At 46.4% G+C, this 11,034-nt stretch overlaps 1 protein-coding gene across 2 annotated transcripts; it reads right to left on the reverse strand.

Moving 5' to 3' along the window:
• Positions 1–3,847: 3,847 nt before the first annotated feature.
• CCK (cholecystokinin) lies at positions 3,848–10,625 on the reverse strand. 2 transcript variants are annotated; one of them, XM_005546760.4, is made up of 4 exons: positions 10,559–10,625; positions 10,380–10,440; positions 9,303–9,518; positions 3,848–4,261 (listed from the first exon to the last, which is right to left on the reverse strand). In XM_005546760.4, the coding sequence occupies exons 3-4, from the start codon at positions 9,514–9,516 to the stop codon at positions 4,128–4,130; spliced, it is 348 nt and encodes a 115-aa protein (XP_005546817.3). In that variant the 5' UTR covers positions 9,517–9,518; positions 10,380–10,440; positions 10,559–10,625; the 3' UTR covers positions 3,848–4,127. The 2 variants fall into 2 exon arrangements, with proteins under 2 accessions (XP_005546817.3, XP_045242373.2); XM_045386438.2 differs by lacking the exon at positions 10,380–10,440.
• Between the last annotated feature and the right edge of the window lie 409 nt (positions 10,626–11,034).

An 11,034-nucleotide genomic window follows, 5' to 3' on the forward strand; every position in this document is an offset into this window, starting at 1 on the left:
AGACAGATCATTTTAATATCTGGTGAGAGATGTTTTCAGAACCTAGAACCCAGGGGAAATTAGTGAGGCAACGATTTTCTCTCTTTCTGCTTGACTTCTGCTTTATTTATCTTCAGGACTAGCCATAATTTGAAGATGCTGGAAAAAAATATTCACAGTCCTGGAAATCTAGCAAAGTGATCAGGATTCTTTCCTTTGGCTCTTCAAAGCAGAGTCAACAAAAAGAGTTGGGGGTGAGTTTTTTTTGGTTATATGTTAAAAGAAAGAATGAACATATACTGTCTTTCTTCCATTTTCCTTTCCTTATACCTGGGTTTGACTGAGCCTGAGAGCAAAGATTGTCATTTGGGTTCAGTAGGTTGCTGACAAATTAAGTAGATTCCCTAATTTGAGGGTCAGATGTCTTACAGCTTGGTTTTGGTGAAGCAAATCTTGGGAGAGTGAATCCTGTCCACCCTCTGGCTGCTGGTCATATGGAGATATTAGTAATTGCAGGTGAGAGCAGGTCAGATATCCCAAGCCAAAGGTCCAGAGGTATCAGCAAATGCAGGGACTACCAGGCAATTCTTTATGTCTCAGGCTGGCACGGAGTTAATTCCAGAGAGAGCTGCAGGTTCCATCACTAATTCATTGTGTGATCTTGGGCAAGTCTATTATTTGTAAAATGGGAGTTGAGGTAGGGTAGGGTGTGGGTTGAGCTAGAGTGATAGCCATTGCTCTCTTCAGCTTTTAAATTCCAGTGGGTCAACAAAAAGGAAGCTTCTGAGCAGCCTTAATTGGCAGAGCTGAGGACACAAACAGCAGGAATAGCTGTAGAAGGATATGGCCTGGGTGGAGTTCCTGCAAGCCCAAGGGATTCCAGGACAGCTAGCAGGAAAAGAAGGGTTAGCGAGGGGAGGAGGGATGGAGGGGGAAAAGGTTGGGCATGATCTTGCCCAGGATCACACAGCTGGGTAGACGAGGAGGAGGAGGAGGAGGGCAGGGCAGTGGGCATGGCTTTGTGGTTGTGTGAGTTCAGGTCTCTTTAAAGTGGAGTTTAGGAGCAGCTGGCTTCTCTGCAAGAGTTGCTCAGCTTAGTTGCAGGAGCCTGATGTGATCCCCTGAGAAAGGACTTAGGAAGGCCTGAGTTGCATGTTCTGGGTCCAGGGACCCTGCAAGAACAGGTGGCATAGAGATAAGAGCAGGGCCTCTGCAGTCAGAAGGTGCTGTCCTCAGCCCAGCATGGTACTGAAAGCATAGGGGAACAGGTCTTTAGGCTCTCTGCCTCCCGTGCCCAGGGAGCTCCATCAGGCCCCCTCCAAGACTCCACACATGATCACATATGCTGATTCCATGCCTTCATTGTGTAGGTGCAGCTTCCAGACAAGGTTCAGAGGCCCTTCTCTGCCAGACGGTGGCCCTAAGTCCTTTCATAGAGAAGTTCCAGAGCCAGCTGCTTACACCCTGGCACTGCCATTTGTGGACAGCATGTGCACCTCCAAGCCACTTAACCTCTCCGAGCTCCTGTTTCCTCTTGGAGGAGTGGAATCATGATTACCTTGCAGGACTGGGACTGTTACCTAGGTTGATGCTTGTGAGACTCTTTCTATGGCACCCAAGAGGAGGCCAGGAATGTTCTTTCCTTTCCCTTTCCTGCGTTAGAAAAAGTTGTGAAAGGCTTGGAAGTGGGCAGAGCGGGTGACTGAATGTCCTTTCAGTGGAATGCTGGGCATTTATCTGATGCTGCTGGGGTCTGTGTCTTTGATTGAGTGACTTATAATCCCTGGAAAACTGATACAAATGCAAACAATTCTTGCCTATCAAAACATAAATGCGGTGACTCACGCCTGTAATCCCAGCACTTTGGAAAGCAGAGGCAGGTGGATTGCTTGAGCTCAGGAGTCTGAGACCAGCCTGAGCAACATGACAAAAACCCCCATCCCTCTTAAAAAGTACAAAAATTAGCTGGGAGTGGTGCACACACCTGTAGTGTCAGCTACTCGGGAGGCTGAGGTGGGAGGATTGCTTGAGACTGGGAGGTTGAGGCTGCAGTGAGCTGTGATTGTGCTATTGCACTCTAGCCTGGGCAACAGAGCTGAGACCCTGTCTCAAAAAACAAAACAAAACATAAAGAAACATAAGTGAATATTGTCCTCTAATGATACAAGTAACTTCTGTTGTGGATTATTCCAAACAGTATGTTTTCTTGACCTATGGATATGAACCAGTTTTCTCTCTGTTATTATTCCCGGCTGTCTATACCTGACTATCCTTCAGATTCTGCTTTGAAATGATTGTGACATCTTACTGGTTCCTTTATTAATTGATGAGTTAAATGATATCTTTGACATATGTTCATTTTGTGTTGTATGAGTCATGACTTTACCTTTGAAAATGGTATTTTAACACCCACTTCCTTGATGATTCATAAATCAGTAATTTAGATCAGACTTTCACCATCCATTCCCCACTGCTGATTCTATATTAAATTCCAAGTCCTTCATTCATCCTCCATCCCCAATACACAAACAGTACACACACACACGCACACACACACGGGCACATAACCCCTACACACCCAAAAAACTAGTGATTTTTGCAAGGGGAGGGGGCACTAAATACACAGGCATCTGGATATTCTAGACTGAATGGGGGTTGGATACCTAAGATATGAGGCTGTCTTGGAGACTAATTGTAGGGACTGAATGAGGTGGTACCTTGGAAGGGACTAATATAGTGTCCCCTATTTGGAGTAAGTTTTACACTGAATCCCAACTTCAGCTCAAGTGAAAGAATTGTACTGACCAAGTCTTCCTGGGGCTCCCTCCCAGTGTCCTGTCCCCAACACTAAGGAAGGTGGCACTGAGTGCCAGTAGTGAGTGGTGCCGGTCTGGGTAAGGTTTTAGATTTGCCAGTCTTGTTTTCAACATATTGCTCTTGGGGGCTGCCAGGTTCTGTTGCACTGGACACCTGGGGCCTCTGCTGGACAAGGATTGGAGGGTCTTGGAGGCCTCAGCAGGAGGCATGGAAAGGTTGCACTGTGGATGGTGGGTACCGGATCATCTCCGGGTGTCGCCTTGGACTAGTTCCCCTCACTGATTTCTACAGAGAGCCAACAGACAGATTGGCTTCTGCTCTGTATAACTACCAGAGTCTCCCCAGCACTTTGGAGTCCCACCAACTCCAAAACATGGTGGGGCTCAAGGAAAAGCAATTATAGGCTCTTCTCTGCACCATTGCAGCTCCAAGTACAGTCTGCAAACAGCAGCATTGACATCACCTGGGAACTTGCTCGGGCTTCCGCCCAGATGTGCTGAATCAGAACATGCAGTTTAACAAGATTCCCCAGGTGATTCCTGTGCACTCAGTTGGAGAAATGCTAGAGTGATGAAGGTCCCGCTAGCCTCAGAACATTAAGACCTCCAGTGTGTGAATCTCCTTAGCTGGGGCATAAGGGCCGTCACTTTCACTCTTCAGAGCCTGTTTCCTCATCTGTAAAGAAAGGATGATAACCTCTGTGCCACAGAGCCATGGAGTGATCAAATGTACGCAAAACCATGGCCAGTTACTGCCTGTAACTTGTTGAAAGGCCAAGAGAACCCCAAGGAAACCCTGGTGGGAGTAGGATTGGCAAATAAGATTGGGGATCAGGGTGGCCAGGGCTGGGCTCTGGAGTTGCCCACAGATGACCCTTTCACTGTCCAGCTGGCCTGTAGCAAAGTTAGCTTCAGGCCTGAGCTGCATTTCCCAAGCCCTTTCTGGGGACATCTACTACAAGGATTTGTCCTGGTATAGCATCTATCAGGCTTCCCTCCTTGCATATTCTAAGGATCAAATGGAGCCCTTTGCCCTCAGTAGACGCAGGGAATGACAGGGCAGAATGAAATCACTTTAATCGCATAACAACATTTTCAGACCAGGAGTCACAGATGAGGAAAACATTTTGTCTTCCGTTTGTACAATTCTGGTGAGGTGTGTGGTTGCACTGGACAATTTTTACAGACACATTTTTCACATTGAGAACTTAATAAATAGATACATACAATGTCAAACTCCACAGACAATGAGATATGGTGTGATTGTTTTCTTATTCTGCCTCCTCTGGGTTGGGAGGTTGCTTCTCGTTGGGCCGATGGAGGCTAGGTCCTCTAGGAGGGGTACTCATACTCCTCGGCACTGCGACGGCCAAAATCCATCCAGCCCATGTAGTCCCGGTCACTTATCCTGTGGCTGGGGTCCAGGTTCTGCAGGTTCTTAATGATGGACATTCGTCCAGAAGGAGCTACAAAGGACAGGGAGGAAGGAAACAGGGACATTACATCTAAAAGCATCTCTAGTTCAATTTGTGAAGGATAGCAATGGAAAAAGCCAGACACAATATAATAGACACCACCTTAAAGGTATCAAAGAGCTGTCAAAGTAGTGGAATTGATAGACCAAAATCTAAGAGAGGAGAAGGACCAATGTCTGTGTAACTGGAGAGAGGACAATATTTACAAGTTAGGGGTGTGCTTTGCGTTCTGCAAGTATTTAGGTGGATTCATTTTCTCCAGCCTTGCAGGCTGGGGACTTGCCTAGATTTTCCTTAGTCTCCCTACCTTTTGCTTTCTTTTGGTAGGCGGGTGTTTTCCTTTTGTACATGGCCTCAGCAGAAACCAACCAAAGATTTTTCCAGTACTTATTTATTCCTAAATTCATCCCTTAATATCCATCAACATTCCTGACTCCTGGAGAGCTCTTGTTGTTAAGGTAGCACAATTATAATATCTTGATGTTGGAATGGTTAAAAAAATAAAATCGTTGGTGGGAATGTAAGTTAGTTCAACCATTGTGGAAGACAGTGTGGCATTCCTCAAGGATATAGAACCAGAAATACCATTTGACCCAGCCTTCCCATTACTGGGTATATACCCAAAGGATTATAAACCATTCTCCTATAAAGACACATGCACACATATGTTTACTGCAGCACTATTCACAATAGCAAAGACTTGGAACCAATCCAAATGCCCATCAGTGATAGACTGGATAAAGAAAATGTGGCGATTTACACCACGGAGTACTATGCAGCCATAAAAAGAATGCATTCATGTCCTTTGCAGTGACGTGGATGAAGTTGGAAACCATCATTCTCAGCAAACTAACACAGGAACAGAAAACCAAACACCACATGTTCTCACGCATAAGTGGAAGTTGAACAATGAGAATACATGGACGCAGGGAGGGGAACATCACACACCAGGCCCTATTGGGGGGCAGGGGGTTAGGGGAGGGATAGCATTAGGAGAAATACCTAATGTAGATGACGGGTTGATGGGTGCAGCAAACCACCATGGCACAGGAATACTTATGTAACAAACCTGCATGTTCTGCACATGTATCCCAGAACTTAAAGTATAATAAAGAAAAAAATAAATAAAGCCCCTTTGCTATATAAATACTCTTTTAAAAATATGAATTTGAAAGTTACATTCAGAAAGTGTTTTTCATTTATCAGTAAGTGTTTTGAATTGATGATCATTTTATTTTCAATGATAAATCAATATCAATTAAAAATGATATTCAGAAAAAGACTGTCAGATTAAAATCTTGGCACCTCAGTAATACTCAAAGAAGGGCGGGAGAGAGGTGATAACAAAGGTGATTTAAATCAGCCATTTTGACCAAAATGCAGTAACTGAACCTGAAATGGTCCCATTGGGATGGAAGTTAAGTCTTCAGGAACAGTGTGATCCTTTTGTAGAGCTCACACTGAGTGAGTAGGGACATGAAGAGGCAGTTTATTTGGAGGCATGGGACATAGTCCTAGCTCAAAGTTCATAGACAGTAGCCTCCTGGAGTACGAAATCAGTAGGACACCTTCTCCTGTGCAAGCTCAGTCTTAAGAAAGGCTCTTCAGGGACCTCAGTGAACAAAGCCCAGACCAATTCAAGGGTAGAGGAGTGGGGGACCACTCAATGGTTCCCACTGTGTTGGGGGCCACTGTGTCCCCACCTCCTGTGAGGCTGGTCTATATCCCTTCTGCATGAAGCTGCCCTTGCCAGCTCCTGCCCATAGGCTGAGTAGAGTCAGACTATGGCTTATTTATTGATAAATGAAAATGCAAAGGCAGTTACCCAGGGTAATAAAATTAAGCAAGTTTAATTAAAAACAGAAACAACACAGAACAACGTCCCCACTCTTTCTCTCCCCAACCGCAACCCTTCCCTGTTTTGGAACCAAGAGTCAATTCAGCACATTTCAAGCCTTTTTGCAGATATCCTCAGCCTATGTAGAAGAAAAATAGCCCCTGCTGTTTAATTGTTCATTGTTCAGGTGAAATATTAGTCTTTGAATTCAGGAAAACCTATAGACCCAGTTACCTGTACATAGTCACGTGGAAACATGACCCATCCTCCTGCCTGCTGTGATGATGAGTGCCCACTAAGGCCTGGGCACACCCAAATTTCCATCTAATGGAAGCGAAGTGACAGCTTCAATACGAGCAAGCAGCCTCAGTTAACGGTGGGGGCACCATGTTCAGTTGTGGAAGCTGCATTTATCACACACCCTGACTTCCCTGTTCCACCTACAGTTCTGTCCTAATGTCATGTGTATTTACCAGGGTCCTCACTCACTTTCCCAGTGCTGACATAGAGTAGAGGCTTACATCTGATGTATGGAATTGATCAAAGTCTAATTCCTACGGGCCACAAGAGATGGACGGGCCTCCCTCTGAATCACACAAAGAATTTGAAGGGGCTCAGGGGAAAGCGAGCCTCAGGACAGGATTGTCTGCATGTTACTCAGCTACTGAGCTGCTGAATCACCTTATTCGTGGAGAAAGGCTTTGGTGCTGAGAAAACAGTGACATTCTGGGCTCTTGCTACAACTGAAGGGTTTAGCTCTTTTAAACTTTAAAATGTGGATTAGGTAGTACAGCTAGGAAGCTGAATGGCTTCCAGGCCCTCCTGGGAGGAGCAGGACTAGATAGAGTCTCAGCCCTGCTGTTGCGTAGATACGGAACAACATGTAGGTTACTCAGGCTTCTAGAGCCCCAGCTTCCACGCTGGCAAAATGGGTATAATAATACTTACTGTGCAGGGCTGTTGTACTGAGAGAGACAATATAGATGTAGCATTGAAGCTTTGCTGGGCATGGGGGAGGTGTCCACTAAATGCCTCTAGGTATCTTTACCCACTGCCCTCCAATAGAATTGTTTCTTCTTGGGCCATTGAAAGTGCTGCAGATATTTCCTAATGATAAACTCTTAAGCACTGCTCAAAGAATGCATTGTCTTGTTTAGAACATTTAAGCATAATATATACTATAGTGGAGCAAAAATCTGATGTGATTTCGAAATATGTAAAATATTCAAAGAAACCGTGCAGTTTCTATAGTGTGAGTATTTATTCCTAGTTCATGTTTGTCACATAGAAGAGTTTGGTTGTTTTTTAGCTAGCGTTGATCCTAGGTGTTGGCATCTAAATTTCCAAGTGATTGCTATTTTCTCCTGGGTTTGTTTGGCACAATTGGCTGAAGGCAAAGGGAGAGGGGGGCTGAGAAGAAGGACTAGAAAAACTTTCCAGCTAAGGTTTATGCTTTAAGAGCCATTGTCTAGTATTGGTTCTAGGAAATAATGTGGTAATGAGTTGTTTTTTTTTTTTTTTCCTAGAACAATTTTGGAACCAAGAGTCAATTCAGCACATTTCAGGCCTTTTTGCAGATATCCTCAGCCTACATAGAAGAAAAACAGGGTCTTTCCCAAATTGGGGGAGGGGAGTTCCAGATCCACAGATCAATGAAAAGCCTAGGATATTTCAGACTTGTCTGGCTGAAATTCAGCCTGTATCTGGGGACAGACACTAAATTATTTTCAGGCAGAAAATCAGCAGGAACTCAAAAGCTTTCAGACTTTCTCTCTCCATGTGATAAGTATTTCTATCTTCTTCAATTTAATTAGTAGGAAAGCAAAACAGAAGGTAGTGGGTGGGGCAATTTCCCAAAGACAGGAAGAAATACAACAAATCACTGATTTGTTCTTTCCTTCTGAAGCCTCTGGGTCAAAGAGTTCCAGTCTTCCCTTCATGTGAGCCCACAGGAGAACTCTGCAGAGCCAAAGCTCTTCATCTTATCCCTTTCTGGTCAAGCCAGGGGTTAAGGTTCAAATCCAGGCCCTGGAACACCTGTTGGGTAAGAGTGCAATGGTGCAATCTCGGCTCACTGCAACCTCCACCTCCCAGGTTCAAGCTACTCTCCCGCCTCAGCCTCCCATGTAGCTGGGATTGCAAACATGTGCCATCATAACCAGCTAATTTTGTATTTTTAGTAGAGATGGGGTTTCATCATGTTGATCAGGCTGGTCTCGAACTCCTGACCTCATGTGATCCACCTGCCTCGGCCTCCCAAAGTGCTGGGATTACAAGCGTGAGCCACTGCTCCTGGCCTGCTGAATTATTTTAATGTCCAGCTGTGTTTGTACTGTTCAGCACACTCCTCCACAGCCAGTGTTCATTATTAGTGCCACTGGGGATAAAGTTGGCAGAAAAAAGCTGCCGCAATCCAAAGCATGATTCCTATGGGTCACAAGAGATGAATGGGCCTCCCTCTGAATCACACAAAGAATTGGAAGGAGCTTAGGGGAAAGCTAGCCTCAGGTCAGGACTGCCTGCATGCCACTCAGCTAGTGAGGGGCTGAATCACCTTATTCCTGGAGAAAGACTTTGATGCTGAGAAAAATGACTTGCTCAGCTCTTGCTATAACTGTGACCATCTCTGCGACAGTAAAGTAAAAACAAATACCTCTCTTGTTGGGTAATCATGTGTAAGTCATTGCAAGGAGAACACAAAACTGCTGCTGATTCTTTCCTTCTGTTACATGGTTTGGTGGAGATGGACACATTGTCACTGCTTTCTTAAACTGTTGTAGCCAGATCTCAGGCATTCTCAGCATTGACGCCTTCCTGCTAGAGGATTTCCAAGGGTTGGTATCTGGGTGGCTCCCAGGTTCTTTGCGTTTTTAGTAGAGGGTATTTAGTGTATCTAGGAACCCTTTCCTAGGGTTCAATAATTATCTTTTAATGGCTTGGTAAAATGGTGTTGAACTTAATCAGCAACATTGCTAAAAATTAGTTCAAAGAAAGCTTTTCAAGAAGGGTCCCCTTACTTATAAATTAAGTCCTCCATACCCCTTCTCAGATTGCTACAAAGGACGGCCAGAAACCATGTTGCTTGTTTCCTACCGAGAGAGGTCATCTTCATTAGGCCGGCGCTAGAGAAGAGGGTCAGCATCCAGAGCCTGGGAACAAGGGCAGAAGTGAGGGATGGGGAGGCAGCATTCTTACCTTTCCTGGCCTGCTGGATGTATCTTGCCAGCAGCGCGCCCAGGTGCGCTCGGGACTCCCCGTCCGTTCTCTGCACTGCCCTCAGCTGCCTACGGGGCGCCTCCTCTGCCCGCTGCAGCCCGGAGCCCGCGGGCTCTGCGGGAGGCACCGGCTGCGTCAGGGCGCCAGCCGCCAGTACCGCCATCAGTACGCACAGGCGCACGCCGCTGTTCATGGCTGTAGGGAGCAAAGGAGGAAGGGGCGTTAACGGAAAGGCTGGGCATCCGAGAGCTCCTGCGGCGGGCAGGGCACCCAGAAACCGGCTTAGGACAAACACAGGTGCTCCAGACTCCCCAGGCCGCCACAAGCACGAGGGCTCAAGTCGAGTGCCATGGCGCGCGCCCCCGGGCGCACACGGCTGGTCTTTGGGAACTCCACACCCAGTGCCGAGGGGCAGACAGAGACCCTGTTTTTTGCCGTGTTGAGCAGAAGGAATGTTTTCTGCTTCCCTAAAGTTTGAGGAAGTGTTTGCAGAGTGCCTCTCTTCTAACTGAAAGAAGAAAAATAAAACCCCACGAGATTAAAAATAGTGTGAAAAAAATATCCTAAAGGGAAGACTCCGTGGGAGAAATGAGAACCCTAGGGAAAGCACCTTTCCAGATAGCTAACAAGCTTTCAATATGGAAATACAGTAAATGACGAAAAAGAGAAGCACAGTTTAAAATGTAGGAGCAATAAATAAAGCCGTATTTATAAAGTTTTCTCAAAGTGTAGGTGGGAAATGGCAATAAGCCACTACGCAAAACATAGGCAGGTTTTAAAATCAGAAATAGGTGCCCAGCACTCAGGCTTCCAAAGCCCCGTGCATTTTAGATCGCTAGTGGATAAAACACCCTCACATTTCTATCCGTAAAGCCTCGAAATTTTCTGCAGTATTTAGAAAATGAATTTGAATCTTAAAACCCTCTGGTATTTTATTAGAAAATATTGCAACGTCCCCAGCACCGCTGTGTAACAGCTAGCAAATCTCAATCTGCATGCGAATCTTAGCGAATGGGTATGCCGGCGCGTGAAAGCCTCTAAAGCAGCTCTACCTACCCAGACCTCACTTTTAGACCCGGAACCGTTGTTTCTGACTTCAAGAAATGTCTTTCGAGCTCTCGGAGGAAAGACACAGAAAATAGAAAAGCAAAATGGAAATGGGCACAAAGCTGACGACAGCATTCTTCAAAGACACACGACACTTGGATCCCCCGCTGACGAACCGAGGGACCTACCTTTTGGATTAGAACGCAGCTGGCTTGGCGTTTCCAACCGGAGCAGCCCGGCAGCTGAGCCAAGTTCAGGGAGGACCAGAGGGCGGCTGCCTCTTAAATAGCCCCGCCCGGCGGCGTCGCCCAGTCATGTATTTACCCAGCGCTGACGCAGACTGGCAGCAACACGTGCTCAGAGGGTGGCCACTGGGACGACAACCGGTTGAAGTGGCTCCTGGGGGAGAGGGGGAGGTGGTCCAGTGGGGCGGATTTAACCCCTCCCTGGCTGGGCCCGGTGTCTGTCCCCCTCTGGGTCCGAGAAGCTTCCTTCCAACCCTTTCCAGCTGCCGCTCCCCTGCGCATTCCAGAGCAGTGCTCTCCAAGGTGGGAAACCTAGGAGTTTGGAGTCTTCCCTGGGATGGAGAAGCTGCCGCTAGCTTAGTTCGCTTTGGGGACCGGAGGGTCCAGAAAGGAAACTGGGGCGGGGGTGGGGGGTGGAC

This window comes from Macaca fascicularis, chromosome 2, assembly GCF_037993035.2.
Source record: "Macaca fascicularis isolate 582-1 chromosome 2, T2T-MFA8v1.1".
In the NCBI taxonomy this organism is placed as follows: domain Eukaryota; kingdom Metazoa; phylum Chordata; class Mammalia; order Primates; family Cercopithecidae; genus Macaca; species Macaca fascicularis.

Excerpts from the sequence above, each read along its gene's own strand:
- CCK (XM_045386438.2), bottom strand. The coding sequence starts at position 9,516 with ATGAACAGCGGCGTGCGCCTGTGCGTACTGATGGCGGTACTGGCGGCT. Across the intron at positions 4,262-9,302 it reads CATCCAGCAGGCCAGGAAAG|CTCCTTCTGGACGAATGTCC; the intron begins GTAAGAATGCTG and ends TGTCCTTTGTAG.